This window comes from Xenopus laevis, chromosome 5S, assembly GCF_017654675.1.
Source record: "Xenopus laevis strain J_2021 chromosome 5S, Xenopus_laevis_v10.1, whole genome shotgun sequence".
Classification (NCBI taxonomy): domain Eukaryota; kingdom Metazoa; phylum Chordata; class Amphibia; order Anura; family Pipidae; genus Xenopus; species Xenopus laevis.
This window is the reverse complement of record NC_054380.1, coordinates 98,419,571-98,441,021: the sequence shown is the minus strand read 5'-3', so window position 1 is coordinate 98,441,021 and position 21,451 is coordinate 98,419,571. Positions and strand designations below refer to the sequence as shown.

General features: G+C 38.1%; 1 protein-coding gene across 19 annotated transcripts in view; it reads right to left on the bottom strand.

Annotated features, from left to right (window-relative positions):
- The window catches only part of tnik.S (TRAF2 and NCK interacting kinase S homeolog), a 185,649-nt gene that overhangs the window by 33,206 nt on the left and 130,992 nt on the right, over window positions 1-21,451 (bottom strand). For 10 of the 19 annotated variants that reach the window (XM_041564880.1, XM_041564884.1, XM_041564875.1 and 7 more), the window contains exons 10-16: window positions 20,425-20,600; window positions 16,116-16,182; window positions 15,823-16,027; window positions 7,376-7,486; window positions 7,043-7,129; window positions 5,019-5,222; window positions 2,910-3,290 (exon numbers count right to left, since the gene is read on the bottom strand). In XM_041564880.1, the coding sequence (XP_041420814.1) occupies window positions 2,910-3,290; window positions 5,019-5,222; window positions 7,043-7,129; window positions 7,376-7,486; window positions 15,823-16,027; window positions 16,116-16,182; window positions 20,425-20,600 (1,231 nt within the window). The remainder of the gene's footprint in view (window positions 1-2,909; window positions 3,291-5,018; window positions 5,223-7,042; window positions 7,130-7,375; window positions 7,487-15,822; window positions 16,028-16,115; window positions 16,183-20,424; window positions 20,601-21,451) is intronic. The other 9 variants (XM_041564886.1, XM_041564885.1, XM_041564890.1 and 6 more) reach the window with 5 other exon arrangements.

Below are 21,451 nucleotides of genomic sequence, written 5' to 3'. Positions count from 1 at the left end.
AACAGAAAATATGTGGCATGGCCCTTACATGAATATTACTAGTAGTTCTCATATTAATCAATTTGTGTTCTACATTCAATGTCCCCTTAACCCAAGTGAGGAAGGTTCTACCTTATGAACTCTTCTTCTATTGATTGTTTATTGCAAATAACATCATTTCTGAGACTGGGACAGGGGTGCATAATTTCCCACTATTACTTAGGGAGTGCCCAAACAGTGCAGGTTTTCTACGTATCCTCAAAAATTTGAGGATACATAAAACATCTGTGTCAGAATGGCCCTACCACTGATTAAAGGGGACCTGTCACCTTAAAGGAGAACCAAACCCTTTTTTATTAAAATCCCCTACCTTACATAGACACCCTCCCTGCTGCACCCAGCACAGGAGTTAACACAAGTAAATAATAATCCGGTAAATACCCCTTGTTGCAGAGTCAGCTCAGTTGGGCTCACAGGGGTCATCTTTAGCCGCATTAGTAATCTCAGTAAGTAAGCTCCGTATCGGCACATATGTAGTTGGAGCATTCTCCGGGTTGCTACAACTGCGCATGCAACGAAAGTGACGAAAATTACCGAAGCACCGGAAGAAGACCCGAAGATTACTGAAGCGGCTAAAGATGGCCCCCATTGAGCTCCTCTGCAACAAGGGGTAATTACAAGCTTAGGGGTATTTACTTGTGTTAACTCCTGTGCGCGGGGGGGGGGGACTATGGAGGGTACAGAATTAGAAAGGGGTTTAGTTTCTAAAAATCCAAATTATTTTCTATCATGTTAGTTGCAAAATGAACTTTACTTACTTATATTTATTATTTAAATTTTGTTTCCTTCAATCTTGGAATTACATAAGCCATCACAACATACAGGCGCCATTTTGTGGCAATTTGTTATTAAGACAAATTGTGTATACTCCAGGATGGGGGACCTAATGGCCTTGCACAGTGCCTTACACAATTATAGAGTGTGAGGAAGGAAGGGGGAATGTGAGGAGTACAGTGAAATCTAGGAATTGCTGAATGGAAAGTGATTGACTGCCCCACCTCTATGCCTCAGGCATAGAGTCAAGGAAGGTAATATTTGATTGGCAGCTCAGATATTTAAACACCTTTATAACAGGTATGGATGTTTTAATAAAAAAAGGAATCTGGGTCCCTTGTTTAATTTGCAAGGACATTCGTTATACAGTTTTTTATGTATAGGTGACAGGTCTGCTTTAAAGGGTAAGTGATTAGGATTAACTAAATATAAAACTAGTGGATGTTTAATTAATCAGTTTCACAAATACATTTCATAAATTTCCAAACCAAAGCAGATTCCAGCCTGATTTGGAGTGCTCATCCAGTATGACTGAACTCTTTGCTTTATGAATTGAGTGAGCACTCACATCATTTGTATCTCCAAATCTTTTTAAAAAGGCAAAAAAACAAAGCAAATAAGATCTATTAAACATACACTAGTCTGGATGCATATTTATAGCTGTAACAGTTCCCCTTAATCCACCCCTCCAGAAACCCCCATCTGTTTGGGCCCTTGAGAGCTGAATGTGGGAACAAAGTAAAACACCTGTGAGTACATACACCATTTCACCTCTGGGACACAACTGTGCTTCTAGCCATGCAAACGGACACCTGCTTCTAACAAGTAATAATGACTTCATTTATTAGTCTTCATCATATCCTTCAAGAGAAATTAATCTGACTGGACATACACAGTATGAGAATATTGTATTATATACAATTAATAAAAAGAGCATCAAAACTGTTGATTATGCAATGATCCCCTGACCACCAGGAAAGGTTAGAAGCTGCAAGACATAATTAGAAAGTGCAGTAAATTGGTAGCACTTCAGCATTATAAACAAAGCTTTATTTTCTGTTTCTTAGAAAATATATATAGATCATCTTTTGTATAAATCAAAATCTCAAAATTTTATCAAATAGCTTTTGTGTTTGTTGGCTTGCCAATTAATCTGTAGGATTGTATCAAATAACACAAATCGGGACTTTTACAGATTAGAATTTATGATTCACTGATGACTTTCCTTCCAGACTGCTGTCAGCAATTGCATAAGAGTGAATCAGAATGTTCAGTTCCACAAAGATAAAATATTTCTTCCACCAGCAAAATTTGTTGGAATTTACATACCACCAGAAAGCAAGGGACTTTAAGGTCTAAGATCCCTTTAAGCCAGTAATTTGTTTGTCAGGGTCGAACATATATAAGAGGGTCATGGAATGCATCCCTGTCAATTATACCTTTCTGTACTTACAATCATGAGTAAGTAATAAAAATTAAAAGAAAACAAAGCAGCTATATGTATGGCCAAAGCTTGAATTAATGATCAGGGCAGGATTTAACATATCTCAAACTGAATCTTCTTCCACTTCTTTTAGTTTGGCAAATCCTATTTATATAAGTGGCCATGATTTTACGATACGGTGGTCAATCAGGAGGAATGACAGGAGGAAAATCGAAAAAAATATATTCTTTTTCCTCAATATGCTACTAAAACTCTGCTAAAGGATTGAAAAGAGAGAAAATAAGCATTTCAGAGATGTGGCGCTCAAACTTGAAGCCAATGAAGCAAAAGGCAGCAATGCTTGCAAAGACACACAGGGACAGCTGTTAGTGACCAACAAAAAGACAACAAATAAGGGCAAAGACAGCTCATCTGAGGTCTTTGTACATAGATGCTGATAGGATATTAATATACGTTAAATGCTTTTAACAGCAAATACAGTATCAAGTGAGATTTCCTCCACCAGGCCAATATTTCCCAGACCTATTCTAATCATGCATGACCTCTCCACCAGTGATATAGCCCTGTCTCTGTGATTATACTGTTCTTCATAATTCTCTGTTAAATGGTTCATGCATGTTAATTTTCTTAAAGAAGTGAAACCTCTCTTAACCTTGGACAATCCAGAGTCCCTGGCTGGGCTACATCCTTGTGACCGGGACCCTTTAAGGGATGTTACTGATTTTCTCCCTGGTTCATTTTCTTGTGAGTTCACTTGAAGTAAGTATCTCACTTCATCATCTAGAGATTGCACTTCATTCTGTGTCCAGGGCCCTGATTTGGAAATCTGAATTGAAGGCAATATCAAGGATGGAGCTAAGATGTCCATTTTCACACGACCTGATGCTTGGAGGTTCTGAGAATTGGGCCTATTGGAGAGCTGCCAATTAGAAGATACATCTTTGGTTACCAAGGACCCCTGCTGCTCGATTGCAGAGGTATGCTGCTGCTTAGCTGGAAGTACAGGTGAATTACTAAGAGATCGCTGTTGAACCTGGGAGTGGGATCACACAAAATTAAACTATTACAAAAGACATAGAAACTCACAATGACCAAATAAATTCTTTATGGAACATGCACAGGACAGACCTTCATGAAGTCGGCACTTCAACTTTTTCTTAGTGATTAGAGGTTAATGTGCTTATAGACCAAGATTGTTAGCAATGGATTTCCATGTCATTTGGTCATTTTCTCAGCACTACATTTTTGATCTTCTTGTTTCTCATAAAACCTACTTATTGGAATGAACACAGCAAATGTCTTTTTTCTCCAAAAGATACTAGAAAGAATCAGTAGGCCATTAATTGTGCTACTTTGGCTGTCTTTTTCAAGAGTTGCTCTTCCCCTAGCTTTTGCGCTGTACAATATATATTTTATCTTGGTAGGTTTTTTAGAACATTTGGGAAACACACGGAATGTGGTTCCTTAGCTATTGTTGCACCAGATCCGACCGTCAGTGTGAATAACAATTTGATGGCTACCAGTCTTGGAGGTGTATTTCAGCAGCAGCTGGAGAACCACAGGCTGGCTACTTATTCGCCAACACTACTTTTAACTAAAAAGACATTAGTAAAAAAATATCTGTTCAGTCATAAACTCTCCCTAATATTCCCATCCTTCCTCTCCTACTAAAGAAAACATCGCTGCATGATGATTACAGAATAACTGCGTGATTGCTACATAACTATTAATAACTATACAACAACGTCCTATTTTTTTTTAATCTACGCAACAAGGACATGAATCAAAGCGTGATGTGACGAGCCAATTTAAAATAATAAATACAGAGGACGGCTAATCAAAACACTTATATGAGAGGGTTTATCCATTTTTGATTGAATAGCAATTATTCTAATGAAAAATATTTTGGCATACAAAAAATAGTCCTCATCTTTTACAGATTATAGGAATCTTCTGTAATACAATGAATATTCCATGTAAAACAGCTTTTTTGAGGAATGTATCTTATTTTCCTACTACTAACAAAAGGTATTTAATAGTGTTGGAAAGAGCAATTTCTTATAACCTGGTCAGGATCTGTATACTGTACCTTCTGTACTTACGTCTGCTATATCTACCAAGGCGCGCAAGCAATGACTTGAAAAGGTAAAAATAATTTCCTCCCCCAGGAATACATTCAAAAATCTAGTACACGCTGTTGGCACACTACATATGCAATTATCCAAGCATATTTATATATAAGGAACTGATCGTATTACCATTAGAAACATCCAACCCTAACACCATCATTGACAGTACATGTAGACTCCTTCACTCATTACAAAAGGCAAAGACAAACATTTGATACATGAACAAAGTGCTCCTCCCTGGAGAGTTTGTTTAGGTTAAATAATTATCTTACCTTTCAGAAGTTACTAGACAGAAAGCTAAAATATTGAATTCACATTCATCAGTTTAAAACTGCTTAGTTGTATCATGTCCATTAAATCAAATGCAGCAAGTGTGACTAATGAAGTCCAAAACAAATTAAACATGCAGAGGTACCCAGCGCTCCCTTGTGGACAGAGGGATTATTTTTAGTACCTCTATTATAACACTGAATCCTACCCCCAGCCAGTTTTAAAAGCATACTCATTGATCAAATGTTTAAAAATGATTAATACAAGAAATACTGCCAACAGGTGATTAAGTTCCTATTTCACTCTGAGTTATATTAACTCAGCAAAACAAGGCCTCTCCCAGTGCACAGTGGCTGCCATACCTCTTTTGCCCATGCTGGTTTATCTGTGGGGTTCAGCCCTTCTTTGTAATGATAAAGTGGCTTTTTCTCAGATGATCTCTGTTCCTGTTGCCGTTGCTGCTGCTGTTGTTGCTGGAGAGAAACTAGGTAATCTCGCTCTTGCTGAAGCTGCCTTTGCAGTCGTTCTGCTTGTCTCTGTTCTTCCACCTGCTTACGCTTATACTCCTTTAAGAAAAGATGGGTAAAAATCACTCATATGACATATGTTGAGTCTTTGGCCCTTTCCTAATTGTTGCAATTAACACAAAGAATTTTCTGAACAATATTTTACTCCAAATTTAGCAGGTAGGAGTCTAAATATTGTGTGTGTGTGTGTGTGGGGGGGGGGGGGGGGGGGAATGCAATAGCAAAGTCAAGTTGGCCTGGAAAGCAGACTATATTAATTTCTTTCAATAAGACAAAAAAAGTGGCCTCTACAATAAAGCATAATAAATACTTAAAGGGTGTTATGTTAAAAGGTGAGGTTAAAAAGGCTTTAAAGAAAGGATTTAAGAGAGCCTTACATTGTTTATATTTAAGGAAGGGTTTTTTTTTTAAGAAGGCAAAAAATGTAAATCTTATGTCACTTATTTGTTTTATAGTGTTAATAGAATTTCTTGATAGGCTCGGCTATAAAAAAGAAAAAGGTTATTTCAATTGGATAAACATAAAAAGTTTGTCCCATTGACTTTCCATCTATGGTAATTGCGGTTGTTGGCAGTGAAGCAGTGTGTCTATGGCATAAGGATTAAGGACAAACCACCAAGTCATAAGTGGCTATGCAAGAACCACTGAAGCATACTTAGTGCTTTTGCTCAATGCAAACTCTGCAAAGCCTGGGGCGCACAACAGTCAGAAATAATTCTGCTTCATAAGAACAAAGGTGTGAGTTTGCGAGGCACAAGAGCAACTAGCAGCTTTGCTGAACAAAAGACTACACTGCCTTGCTTTCCCTTAAAGGCTAAGGATTTCCAACTACATGCCGTGGCAATGCATAATGAATACACTCATATCTAGACACTTGTATATTTGCCTCTAGCTGAAAATATATTATTCTGACGCTACTTTAAGATAGTTAAAGCAAAAAGAACAAAAACACCCTAAGAATGTACCTTTAGGAGCAATGGTACAAAAAGGAAAGCTGAAACAATTAAGTAGGAAACCAAAATGAGGATCGTCTTACAAATGAATAGGGCATTTCTTTCTACTGGGCCATCTCAGTTTATTGTGCATGATCCTGTGCTTTCCAAAACAGCCAGCAATGTGCAAGTCTTTCCAGGTAGCTGTTGCCTCATCTATTAAATCCTTATCTTCCAGGCCTAAACAACTCAACACCAATTTCTCCTGCTTGGTGTAATCCTAATAGCCATCACTAGGTGGAGAATGGGAGCATTTAGCAATGCAGATAATTTCTGAGTTTATTTTGAACTATAAAATGTTGAAACCTTCCCCAGCCATCAGGTAACATGCTTTTTGGAAGGGTCAGTGAGAAGTCTGAGGTGTTAGAAACTATTGCTTTCACTATATGGAATGTATTTAGGCCTAACATTCTCACTTACCTTTAATGTACTGTATATTGGGTGTAACTATAATTTCATCTCCCTATATTTAAGATCTGGAGATATGGTTCTCAGAAGTCACTTTACCATTATTTACATGTACATACTGCGTGTGTACATATATTGACATTTATTGAATTTTCCATACTAGAAAATCCATATGTAAAATAGTACAATACACAAGTATAGTAGTCCTTTAACATAAAAATCTTTGAAAAAAATGATAGTTCCAAATTATAATGCATACAGTTCAAGATAAATAGTATGTCCTTTGAATTTTCTTCAATTAAAGATGGCAATTCTTAGTATTTTTAATGATTGCAACCACATGCAAGTGCAAGGCACGTTTGTTCTGATAAATAAGAATTTGGACACATGACTAAGGAATAACAGGCAATGCACAACCACATAATGGCAGGAATGAACTGGGAAATTGACTCCCATTACCAGAAGTAGAGCTTGCTCCTGCAGTAACTGCTGCTGCAAGATCTCTAACTGCCTCTGCTCCTCCTCTAATTGCCGCCTTATGTATTCCTGGGTTGTGCAGCAGGGGAAGAGAAAGAAATCAGGAGAAAGAAGTGAATGAACAAGAGAACTGTTAGTACCTTAGATACCAGCTACAAGGAACAAAGCAGGCAGGCATTCATAGCAGAGAGTGCACCAGTTAAAGTCAGAAATTCATTTAAAAACATGAATTTACAAACTCTTTCTTGATCTGTCTGTACATTTTTTCACAAATATGCATTTAAATAGGGGAAACTAGCTGCCACTATAGCCAACCTTCTCGTGTTCTGCTCGCCTTCGTTCCTCCTCCCTGCGCACCTGCTCCTCATATCGCCGTCTTTGGTCTCTCTCCTGCTGCTTTCTCATTTCTTTTTCCTTTCTTTGCTGCTTTTCATAGAAAGATAAAAAAAAGTAATAGAAATAAACTAATTGAACAGTTTACAATAAAAATGCAGCCTCTATATTATCCAACCCCTTATAGAGCTGCCCTTGTGTATTACCAGATCAATTCATTTCATAAATGGCAAAAAAAGTAATTTAATTGATTCAAGAATTTTGATGGAGCATTATGCTTTCATTCATATAACACAGATCATGAAAAAAGTTATATAAAAGAGAACTTACAAAGAAATAATTCATATCCTCATGTTAGGGTAAAGCAAGGCACCAGGGTCAAAACAAGTTCCCTTATGTGGACATATTTTAACTTGCCTGCAAAGTACCGGTATGTTTCTGATTAAAGTGGATATACTAACTGAAGATTTAATCTTCCTTGACCCAAACAGACTATTTAAAGTAATTTTTGGCCGAAATGACACAATTCTCCTATAAAAACTATTACCTGACTAACGTACAAAAAGTAATATGGTAACAACTTTGATTTTCCTTCACAATAAAAATAAATTCTGAAGATTTTTGGCACAGATAGTGGGCACCCTTTAAAACATCAATAACTAAGTAAAAAAAAACATTAAACTTTTGAATCATCAAGAGACAACTTTTTCTGAGCAAGTAGAGAAAGATACACTTAGCATGTGTAGCCACCCCCTTTTCCACCTGAAATAAACAGAATGCTATGTGCTTGAAAACCATCATAAAGTGAAGTTTCTTAAGACCCAGGTATTTCCATTTCCAAGTGATATCCAGTCACGCCAGGCTACCGGTCTCCTGCACTTCTTGCAGCCCAATACAACAGGAGCGGAGATGCTACGATATTGCAGCATTATTCCCTCAGATGCCACCCAGCACCGTTTCAATGTGTCAATTCTGCTTTTCTTTCCAAGCAACACTTTTATTATAAGAGCCTTATATAAAAGAGCATTTAGCCTGGTTACATTAACCATTATTATAGTGTAAAAAAATGTTGTTTTCAATGCTGGTGGTTTTTAAACTACAGGCATGGGACCTGTTATCCAGAATGCTTGGGACCTGGGGGTTTTCAGATTACAGATCTTTCTGTAATTTGGATCTTCTACTAGAAAATCATGTAAACATTAAATAAACCCAATAAGATGGTTTTGCTTCTAAAAAGTATTAATTAGATCTTAGTTTGAATCAAGTACAAGGTAATATTGTATTTCTTTTTTTTTTCCAGGGACTCAATCAGTGTTTCTTGCTATATTTTTGTGACTGGCAAGTCACTAGCTAAAAGGTATTCAATTCTTTACTGACAAAGAGCAAAATTAACGTGCCACAATTATGCACCAAAATCATGTATTACCTTCGTACCTCTGCAATCTAAAGACAGTTTGATACATAGTTGTAGTTTTCAAGTACACCTTGGGATAGAATAAGTGCATGGAGCAATACATCACAGTCCACTTATGAATTAACCCAACTTAAAGGAAAACTATACCCCCCAAACAATGTAGGTCTCTATAAAAAGATATTGCATAAAACAGCACATATGTAAAATCCTGCTTCATGTAAATAAACCATTTTCATAATAATATACTTTTCTAGCAGTATGTGCCATTGAGTAATCATAAATAGAAAATTGCCATTTTAAAAAATAAGGGCCGCCCCCTGGGATCGTAGGATTCACTGTGCTCACAAACATACCAACAAACCATACAAGTTAGGTCACATGAGCCAATTAACAGACAGAGTTGTGTCTTTTGCTTCCACACTTCTTCCTGTTACAGTTAGAGCTGAAGTATTTCTGGTCAGGTGATCTCTGAGGCAGCACAGAAACCATCAGGAAATGGTGGCTCAAGGCAAGAGATGTAAAAGGACAATATTTACTTAAATATATATTCTAGTTTGGTAAGATTCTTTAATATGCCACTTAATATGATATGAACTATCTGTTGCTTAAGTGTTCATTTTGGGGGTATAGTTTTCCTTTAATGGTTAGTTAGTGACACACTTAGAACCCATATGCAGCTGATAGAACAACACTGTGGAAGTCTATGGCAAAAGGCCCCTTAGATATATTTTAATAACATCACAATTTTAATATAATTTTACATTTGGAGAATGTATTCAAGCTGACAATGTATACATAAGAGGCATCATTATACCCAATGATTTATTTAAACAGAATATACAAACAGTTACCGTATATACTCGTGTATAAGCCGACCCGCGTATAAGCCGAGGTACCTAATTTTACCTATGAAAACCAGAAAAACGTATTGACTCGCGTATAAGCCTAGACACAACTATGTTATATATGTTGCTCTTTCTTCACGGCTGGGATGCCTTACTACAACATGCAGGAGCCGTGAATGCGCTGGTGGAAGTCATAGCTGGACAACAGATGGCTGCAGGTTTGACATCCCTGATTTATATCAATGCACCTTCCACCATTAAGATGGGAGCCCAATGCATAGTTCTAGGGTCCCTCTAACTGTGGTCCTTACACTACTGGGGGTTTGCTGAGGTGACCTTTGATCCCAGCCTGCAGAAGCCAAGTGCTTTCCCATTGGGCAGCGGCGCTTATAAGGGATGATTAGGTAGAAAGGCTGACCAATCAACTGTAGCCCAGGCCAGTAGCACCAGGGGCTTCCTCGTTGCTGCCCCTTTGTTCCACGCGGTGTGCGTGCGCGTCCCTTTGTCTCTCCGTGTGTGACAAGCAGAGAGTTGGGCAGTAGCAGAGCAGCAGTCCTGATACAAGAGACGGCACTTACCCTGAGGTGAAGGTCTCACTGGTCGCTGCTTAAGGCGCTGGGACTAGAGAAGACGCGCACTCGCGCAGTTCAACAAAGCTGTCACGTGGGGCAGGGGTTTGCCTTATTATATGGAACGCATTTTAGGACATCATGCGCCTACCGTAATTACCTTTGACGCATGCGTTGTCCTATGCCTTCTCCATAGCGCATCGTTGGCCTTTGTAGTCACGCCTGCTCCAAATGCGCAGTCACACCAGATGACACTTGCGCTGTTGCTCTTCGCGGCTGGGAGGGGGATTCATCGCTACAAGGCAGCTGACCCGCGTATAAGCCGAGGTAGGATTTTCAAGCACATTTTGGGTGCTGAAAATCTCGGCTTATACGCGAGTATATACGGTATCTCACAGATTCATGAGACATTATTGGAAGGTTTACATATAGACAAAGACAAGACATACAATATATACACATTATAAAGAGTATTAATTTTGCTTTTGTTATAATTAATTGGAAATGCATGTGGTAGTTAATTCTTTTATTGAACTTTACTCTTCTGATTACATTTACATGGAGGTTAAGCTGATGTATTTCTCTTCTTGCATCAATGGAAGAATGCCTCTGTGCATCTTAAAATATGTTTGGTCTGTTCCTGCAAATGTTCTATTAATTAAATGAGGTGTGCGAGAAAAAAAAAAAGTTGAACATTTTTAAAGTCCCCCTTTCTAGTGCAGGGACAGTGCTACCTTAATTTCTGTAGATGTATGTACAGTATTGGTTAATATTGCACATGTTTAGTCAACAGTGGGTGATGATAATAATGTGAATTGTACTGCATCCAGATATGAGAGTCAAGCACCCTTCATAAAATGGGATGAGTCAGAAAAGAGATGGGGATTCTCTGAATGCTGTCCACATTTTTCTAATGAATGGGTCCATTATTCAATATCTGACATGTTAGAGGTCATATTATAATATATGAAGCATGTCCCACAAAGAAGTCTTTGAACCCCGTGATGATGACAAAGGCCATAAATATAACAGAAGGGCAATAGCTAAACCACATGCTGCAACTTGGACTGCCCATCTCTAGGTGAAGGACTTACAACATAAACCACTGCAGACTGAAGTGATCAATCCTATTACTACAGAGTAAGTGACTATCAGGAAAGGAATTTATTATCTAAACAAATGCCACTGAACTCCGCTCCTTGTCAAGTAAATATGATTTTCGAGCACCACCATATAAAATAGTAGGTGGCGTTTACTCATTTATACATTTACAAATAGATTCTGTTACTTTCCCCCCTTATAGTTTGGAGATATTAAAATCTTTATTAGTGTGATAGTTAAGGCTTAATAAAAAAAAAAAACACCCCAAAAGGCTATTTAGGTAACAAAATTATTTAACACGTACTGCAGTTTTTTTCAGAACAATGTTCACCTTTAAATATGTGCTGGTTATCTTTGTGTTTTTGCATATTTATAAATAAGCCTTCATTTCACACCAGTCTGTTTGGGTGTCTGTTTGGAGTATCTATAATGTGTTACATTTCAGTGATTGAGTGTACAAAGCAGAGAAGCACAGATGGAACATCAGCAGGTTAGAGGCAACAAGCTGTAAAATAATAAAACATTCCATGGGAGGTGACATACAGACACCACAGGAATTTTTGTCAGAGAGCTTTTGGAAAACAGCTTGCTTTGCCATATATTGGCCACTGGAGAGCAGCGCAGTACAGAAGAACGGTACAAAATGGTTAAAAACCTTTTTTTTTTTTTGGACCCTGCATGATGATTTCCTAAATTAATTTACTAATTGTTCTTATAACAATTGTTCTTCATTAGAGAATTTGTCTCTATAGAATTATGTATTATTGGCAGAAACTTTTTATGTTTACTTTCAGGTAGGGAATTGCAAACAGGTTTAGTATTCACAGGTAGGGCAAGTTTAAAATATATATGGCATGCTGGGTGTCATATTAAATATAGAATGTGGGCAGTGTCAGTAGGCTACAGGGCAGTCTAATGCCTACATTTCCCCTGAATGAGGGGTTGGCTGTGCCAGTTTTGCACTTTTCCTTTGCAGCAGAGGATACACCCCATGTGACATTTCCCCAAATCTGTACTAACAGTATAAGCACTCCTGCAGGAATCAAAATTATTGCCCTCTACATTTCCTCATGCACACCATTCTCAAAAATTGTGCTGCATGTATGTGTGTGTATGATATATATATATATATATATATATATATATATACACAGTACATACAGGTATGAGAGCTGTTATATGGAAACCCGTTATCCAGAAAGCTCAGAATTATGGAAAGGCTGTCTCCCATTATAATCAAATAAACTTTTAAAATGATTTCCTTTTTCTCTGTAATAATAAAACAGTACCTTGTATTTCATCCAAACTAAGATATAATAAATCCTAATTGGAAGCAAAACCAGTCTATTGGGTTTATATAATGTGTACATGATTTTCTAATCTAGTAGACTTGGGGGCCCATTTACTTAGTTCGAGTGATGGAAAAAATAAAAAAAACGTTGAATTTCGAATGTTTTTTTTGGCTACTTTGACCTTCGACTACAACTTCGAATCATTCGACTATTCAACCATTCGATAGTCGAAGTACTGTCTCTTTAAAAAAAAAAAAACTTCGACCCCCTTGTTCGCCACCTGAAACTTACTGAAGTCTGAGTTACTGAAGGTCCCCATAGGCTTTCTAAGTATTTTTTGGTCGAAGAAAAATTGTTCGATCGATGGATTAAAATAGATTTTTCCTTCGATCGAAGGAATTGCGCTAAATCCTTCAACTTCGATATTCGAAGTCGAAGGATTTCCAATCGGCAGTCGAATATCGAGGGTTAATTAACCCTCGATATTCGACCATAAGTAAATTTGCCCCTTAAGGAATGAAGATACAAATTACGGAAGGACCCGTTATCTGAAAAGCCCACGGTGCAGGTAATGGTGTAAGGAGGGGGCCCACAAGTGAGTGTGGCTGGCTCCCTCAGTGCTGGACGGGCCCGTGGAATACCAGGAAAAACCCTGGTGGGACAGTCACTTTTGGCCCAATTTACCCTGGTGTTGGCCCCAGAAAATCCCAGTCCAACTCTGCCCTCACTAATTGTATTTTTCCTCCAGTAACCATGCTTTAGCTCATCAATAAATGTATGAACGAATAGCAAACATAATAGTTTAATTTAAAAAGCATCAACCCAAGATACTACCAAAACACACCATCAATTATTAAATAAGATTGTGCAATTTATTTCTGGACTTCAGCAAATCATTCTCATAGCATGAGCTCCTGGCACTTCACATATTTCAAGCAACTATGTGCCCAGCAATAAATAGCTGCTCTTAATGCAGAACACATTTGTCCAACTTCCTATCCGTTTTTAGCTTTGAAGAGACAATCATTCACTTTGTGTGCTTTAACATGTAAGGTGGTGTGATGAAATCCCAAGATTCTAATAATATCCCTTCTCAACAATATAACAGTCTATAGTGTGTCCCCCTCATTCTTAATAAGCGAGAGTTTAATGCAAACAGATCACAATATATAAAGTAATAGATCACTGCAAGCAATGTAGCCTAAGGAGTAATGTAATAAGCATTATAATTTATAGAATGCATGTAAAACCCAAGAATAAAAAATATGTTTATATTTATCTGTGCATAGCGCGTACACTCAGGCACATACGGACAATTTTGGGCATATTGCCCACCATATTTTTTAGCACAGTTCCAAAGCACCCCTGCAACCAGTCTCTTGGTTATTACATGCACCTGCAGTCAGTGATCTGGGAAAAAGAACTCTAAACATTGAAACCAGTCTGAAGCAGCAGCAAAATGATAATAACCTGTGATATATATATGTGTTGTACTTTGGACTTCTCTGCTTATGCAGTCAATAAACCATCAAGCTGTTTAACTCTGCACTGGTTAATGCATCTTCCTGTTTCTGGGCAGCAGTGCTGCTTCTGCTGAATTCCGATCTGAAAGGACATCTTGTGACACAAGTGCTGAACAGCAGTTTTCAGCCCCCACTGCTTCCGCTCGTCTAACTCAAGGGCACTTGCCAGCACGAGAATAGAGAGTAGGCACATACAGTAGAATTGCTGCAAACAGGGCTAATGCCCTGGGAATCCCAAAAGCATGAAAGAACAGGCAGTGTGTGAGGTTTTGTTTTGTACAACACATACAATTAGACACCATTGACTTTTCAACTGCCTTTCTGAAAGAGAATCTGCTATTTGATACTATGAAAAAATGAATATAAAATATATATTTTAGCAGAATATTTGTCCAAAGAAGTAGAATGAAATCTTAAGTTGTATATAGGATGCTATCTTCTGCACACCACTGAGTATATTAGGGCAGCAGAGGGTTACACTGTGAATGTTGTTGGGAAAACTAGTTTTTTCATATAAACTGTTTAGATCCAATTTTTATTTCCAATATTTTTCTTAAGGAATATCTTATTTATTGGTATCGTTTTGTGTATTTCTATGCATGGAACGTGTCAGAAGTGTTGTCTAATTTAATAGTACAATTAAACTGTGTCAATAGTGTTCATATTAATGCACCCTGTTGCAACTGTCCATCCATTGATCATCAATTATTCTTTAAATCACACTATGTAACTTACTACTGTGCAAGAAGGACCTCTCGTGTACAATCTATTATTTTTCAGAGACCATGACCACAGCAGTTGGTTGTGCACACTGCTTAACTGCAGTATAACTATATGGTTACACAGTCTTTTTGTTGGAAGCTTATCTTTAGGGTAATGGAACGCTTTGAACTGCTGTTTTTATATAGCACCAAAGTGCCGCAAATCACATCCTCTGACTTCAGATACTAAGGGTAAGGCCACACGAGGAGATTCGGGGAGATTTTGTCTGCTGGCAACTAATCGCCTCGTCTTTTGAGCGACTATCTCCTCGAACTGCCTCAGCGTTTTTTCCCCATAGGCTACAAAGAAAAGTCGCCTGCGCTAATGCAAACGCGGCAATGCATTTTCAATAGTCGCCCAAAGTTGCCTCCTCGTGTGTACTAGCCCTAAATCCTTACCATTTCAAAGGGATTGAGGGCAGAATTCTCAAAAAGAAGATACTGCACAACCCCAAACCAAATCCAAGTCCTAATGTGCGTATTTAGGTTTGAACAGAGCTGGAGAAATGCATCACCTGGTAACTAAGCTGTTGCTTTCAGTTGTACATTGACATGCCAATAAAAATTCCAATTTGGTTGGGATTACACCGAAATGTAGTCAGAATCCAAAAGTAAATATTGGATACTGTGTACCTGATTTCATTTTATTAGCTGTATAGAAGAAAAGAAAATACAGTATGATTTTGTCATTGAAACAGGCAGCTTTGTATAGGCAGGCCCACCCTGATTTCTACAACCTGCACAGTGGCATTCCATTTAGATGATTTATTTGCAGCTTTTCCCTGCTTAAAAATAGCATTGAATAAGGTAACAATGTGAGTTGTACCAATTCCTTCCTTGCTACAGGATTCTGGCTCCATTACTAGATATTATCGGGTTCTGTTCAGTTGGCTTCACTTTTCCTCAATAGAATTTAAAATTTACCTCTTCCAGCCTCCTCCTTTGTTCCTTCTGCTCCTCAATGCGTTTTTGCCTCTCTGCCAGTAGCTGCCTTTTGTGTTCTTCATTTTCCCGTTGCTGCTGTTCCAGCTGCTGGCGTCTCAATGCTTCTGAACGCTCCTTATTTGCCAACTGCAGCCTCAAGAAATCTCTTCTTAGAGTGGATTCCCCAGGTAGATTTAAAATCGAGCTTAAAGACAAGAAATATATATAAAATTCATGCACATCCAACAAATGAATACAGATATAAAACATTTTGTGCCTCTATGTTTTATTACCTTGGCTCTCCAGAATCATTGTCTTCCTCTTCTTCTTCACTTCCACTATACTCATACTCGGTTTCATCTGTAAGGCAAACATTTCATTATGTAACAAATACGCATCAGGAGGGGGGACGGGACGTAAGATTATTAATCTGCTTTTATTTAAACTTCCTGGTACAGATAAATATTTAATCCATAATCAGTGATTATTATATTAGTATTTATTACACCAAACATGGCACATTACTGTGTACTTTTTTCAAGCATACTTCATTAGGCCCATTATTTATGCTACGAATCATTTAAGAGTTTGAATTGTAAAATCTGCTTGTCTTTTAAAGATGTTTTTGCCTGTTTACTAAAGTAAACTGCTTGTCAATAAAGCTGACAGTTATGCCCAGTCTAACCCAACTGGATTTTTTCCAAATTTTCATCCGATTTTCACTATTTTTTTCACCCAAAACTACAAAAACTTCGGGGTACCCAGTGCACATCAAAAAATCATTGGGACTTCTCCCATTGACTTATATGCAACCTAGACAGGTCTGAGATGCCGGATTTTCAGATTCAGACTTTTCCATCCTCGTGGTTTAATAAATTCATGATTTTTTTAAAAGTCCGATTTTATTAAATAAAAAATCATCAATAATTTTTGCATTCGGAGTTTAATAAATAACCCCCTAAGTCTTTAGGCTTAAATGGCTATGCTGGAACCGGCAGCATGCTCCATATTAATCTTATTGCTGCTCATTGCGTTAGTAATCTTATTACAGTTAAAAAAGGTGCATGGCATGAGATCTTTGGGGGTATGGGCTGCATCAGGAGTGCCCACACTTTACTAATGTGCCCCATTATGATCTGCATCCATAAAAGCAAAACATTATGTTCCATGAAAATATTAAAGGACCAGTAACATAAATTTTTTTTAAAAAAAAACATTTGTTAGTATACAGCAAAAAAAAAATAAACACCAACACAAATTAAAGTTTAAAATTGCAAATCCTTTATTAAGAAATAACTTACTGAAACTCCACTTCCTGTCCTTTTCAGAAACGGCGAAAAGGCGACCATCCGTACTGCAGCAATCGATTTCTCTTCCCTGGCTCTATCCCATATTCTGACAGTATGTGAAGGAGCCGTGGTCCCTGATAAGAAGCAGGCAGCGCTGGGCCAGTGGAAGTGTGACTCCGGCGATCGGTCTAGTGGGTCTAAGTCTGGGAAGAAGACTCTTGCGAGTCTGCGAGGAACGAGGCCGCTCAATTGAAATCTCTCTCTCTTGTCAGCGATTTCAGGAGGAAGCCGTGGTAGTGGAGGTGGCGGAGGGAGCAGCGGATCAATGTTGGCCGCCTCCCCCTTTGCTAATAATACTCTGTGTTCCCAGTAAGCGGGGTCCCAAGAGGGAGCAGCGGCAGTGGCCCTAATTACTTTGCGCTACAGGTGTCTGCGATCCTTGTTAGTTATACCCGGGGCCCCTCTCTTGTGTCATTAGTACCGCAGCTGTCTATCTTCCTCTCCGCACCTGTACCACAGCAACAGTGGAGACCGGCCGGAGCCAGGCAACAACTGACAGAGGGGTCGGAGCACAAGTAGATGGTGTCCCCCAAGCACCGGCTTATCAAGAAAGATAGCTGCGGCTACCTGCGGTACTGCAGGTGGAAGGAGCGCTCGGCCCCCATTCTTCTTGTAATCTGGTCTGGAGGGTTGCAGGGGGCTCTTGCTTTTGTTACCCATGTTGAAGTACTTATTCAGCCATTTAGCCATGATCAGCTACTCTGGGTCCTGTAGGTGTGTGGCTGGGCAGCCACTGGCATTGTAGAGTGACTCCCTTCCTATGGGCTGTGTGATGTGACAGGAACAGCCAGGGGAGCTGCGGGAAGGCTGCAAGGGCGAGTTCAATGTGAGGGGGAGTGTGCGTGGCTGGGAGACCAGCAGCCTGAGAGATCGCTCCCATACAGCCACACACCTAGAGGACCCAGAGCGGGCGATCATGGCCGCCTCCACTACCACAGCTTCCGCCGTGGTAAGGGCGAGAGATTTCAATTGAGCGGCCTCGTTCCTCGCAGACTCGCAAGACTATTCTTCTCTGACTTAGACCCACTAGACCGATCGCCGGAGTCACACTTCCACTGGCCCAGCGCTGCCTGCTTCTTACCAAGGACCACGGCTCCTTCACATACTGTCAAAATATGGGATAGAGCCAGGGAGGAGAAATCGATCGCTGCAGTACGGATGGTCGCCTTTTCTAAAGAGGACAGTAAGTTATTTCTTAATAAAGGATTTGCGATTTTAAACTTTAATTTGTGTCGGTGGATTTTTTTTTTTGCTGTATACTAACGAATTTTTTTTAAAAAAATGTTGATGTTACTGGTCCTTTAAATAATGATTAAAATATTGTACATTGTTATATTCAAAGGGGTGGTTCACCTTTAAGGTAACTTTTATTATGTTATAGAACGGACAATTCTAAGCAACTTTTCAATTCGTTTTCATTATTTTTTTTTGTAGTTTTTATAGTTATTTGCCTTTTTCTTCTGACTCTTTACATGGGCGTCGCTGACTCCCTTCTAAAAAACAAATGCTCTGTAAGGCTACAAATGCATTGTTATTGTTACTTTTTATCACTGATCCTTCTATTCAGGCCCTCTCCTATTCATATTCCAGTCTCTAATTCAAATCAATGCATGGTTGCTAGGGTAATTTGGACCCTAGTTACCAGAATGCTTAATATGCTGCTGAATAAAAAGCTAAATACCTCAAAAACCTTCACTAATGAAAAATGAAAACCAATTGCAAATTGTCTCAGAATTCACTCTCTACTTCATACTAAAAGTTATCTCAAAGGTGAACAACATCTATTTCTTCTGTAACCTTAACATAAAAAATTAATGAAAAGCATGAAACAGGAGGGTGATTTAGTCAAGCTGTTTGTTGTCAAGTATCTTGAGATCTACTGATCACCAGCTAAAGGGTGGTAGATCCCAATCTACCTTTTGGCACCCCTGGGCTACAAAATGGTGCTGTAAATAAAATGCTCCACAGCAGGGGAAATATCCAAGGTTTTCCAGTAAGCTTTAATGAAAAATAATACAATGTTGGCATACAACCCTATTTTAAGCAAAAATCCGCAAAAGATATTAATTATAGTGGCACTTTAATTCTTCCAATTAATGTCTTTTTGCTCTATAGTTTTGCACATTGTAATGCTTATTTTAACTTTTAATGACAAAGAATAGTGAAACTAGCAATGCATGGTCCACCTCCAAGGTTACCAGGACCGATAGCTGTTATCTGTCTAAATGATAATATTACAGGGCATAGATATTTATTGAAGGAGATAAAGTGTAATAAAGACAGTTCTCCAAAAACAAAAAAATCGGATAATAAAAAAAACGGGATAAGAAAGTATTTTTCAAACACACATACTACGGGGCACATTTACTTAGCTCGAGTGAAGGAAAACAATAAAAAATACTTTGAATTTTCGTATTTTTTTGGCTACTTCCGACCATCGAATTGTCTACTTCGACTTCGAATCTAACGTTTCGAACTAAAAATTGTTCGATTATTCGACCATTCGATAGTCGAAGTACTGTCTCTTTAAAAAAAACTTCGACCACCTACTTCGCCAACTAAAACCTACCGAGCATCAATGTCAGCCTATGGGGAAGGTCCCCATAGGCTTTCTAGCCAATTTCTGATCAAAGGAAAATCGTTTGATCGATGGATTAAAATCGTTCGATTCAAAGGATTTAATCGTTCGATCGAACTATTATTCCTTCGATCGAACGAATATCGCTAAATCCTTCAAATTCGAAGGATTTTACTTTGACGGTTGAATATCGAGGGTTAATTAACCCTCGATATTCGACCCTAAGTAAATGTGCCCCTACTTGTAGGGGGTTATTTACTAACCGCTAATTTTTTTTTTATATAAAATCACAAATTTTTTGGAATTAAATAAACCCTGAGGATGAAAAAGTCTGAATCTGAAAATCCAGCATCTCAGACCTGTCGAGGTTGCATATAAGTCAATAGGAGAAGTCCCAATGATTTTTTGATGTGCACTGGGTTTTGTGCAATACCCTGAAGTTTTCGGGTGAAAATTCCGAAAAAAATCTTGAAATTCGGGAAAATCGCGAAATCACGAAATTCTGATTTTTTCCCGAAAAATTATTATTAATAAATTATTAATAAATAAGCGTAAAAAACCTGAGCGGATTTGATTGGAGTTTGTAGCAGAGAATATTGAGATAAATTCGGACTTTGATAAATAACCCCCAAAATGTACATATTACATAAGGGCATTCATGACTACAAATCTCACCCTTTTCCCCTCTTTTTTTCTTTGTTCTGTCAATGTGATCCTTAAGTTGGATTCGAACCTGCCTTTCGTTAGGCTGATCCCTGATGAAGGGATGTTTCATTAACTGATCTGTTGTGGGTCTTTGGCTGTGATTTTTCACAAGGCAGCTGTCAATAAATGACTGAAATTTTTTAGACCTGGAAAAAAGAAATTAAGAAAAACAGGGACCATGAATCTCAGAGGCTATAAAAATAGGATCTTTGGCCTTGGGTGCCAAAGATCCTTGGCCAGACATACCCATACATATACTTTACCACACAAGCAAAAAACGGTCGATAACTTTATCAACACTGTATAATATAATTTATTACTTTTTCATATTAAAGTAAGACATTTATTATATTGATATGGGAGTAAATTTAACAGAGTAGAACAATCTATACAAAGGTCTGAAGTGGCATTGTGTTAAATCAAAAGCACTGTATTCAAATAAACCTGTAACAACTGCAGAAAAATGTGATTACCTCAGTACTGTAACTTACTTATGCTCTATTTGACTTTCAATAAAAAGCATAATTGTAATATAATAGACAAGGGTGCTGAAAACCATGTTCATAATTAAAATGTAAAGAAGAAAATATATTATACAAACATTTGCTGATATTTTGGGCCCCTTCAAAGAGAATATTATTCATCACTGTCAACTGTAATAACTTATAAAGGTTATATATTGTTTTGCTTTCAAATGCATCAAAAACAAAGGAAATTAATTACATGCATTATAGAAACAAAATGTTCTAGAACTATTTATACCCTACACGGAGCACATACTTTATTAGCTAACTCTTATTCTTTTTTCTTTAAACTATTTTAAAGTGCACCTCCTTTGTAGACTGGCTTCATTATTCACTTGCTTCCAGCAAATTCTGAATTTTAACAAATTTGCATCAGGAGAAACGGTCACATGGGTATGAGGCAATTGTCCCTTTATGGCAATGGCTCCCAAACAGTAGGGGGGCTCAGTCTGACTGCCAGTTTGTGGAAAATG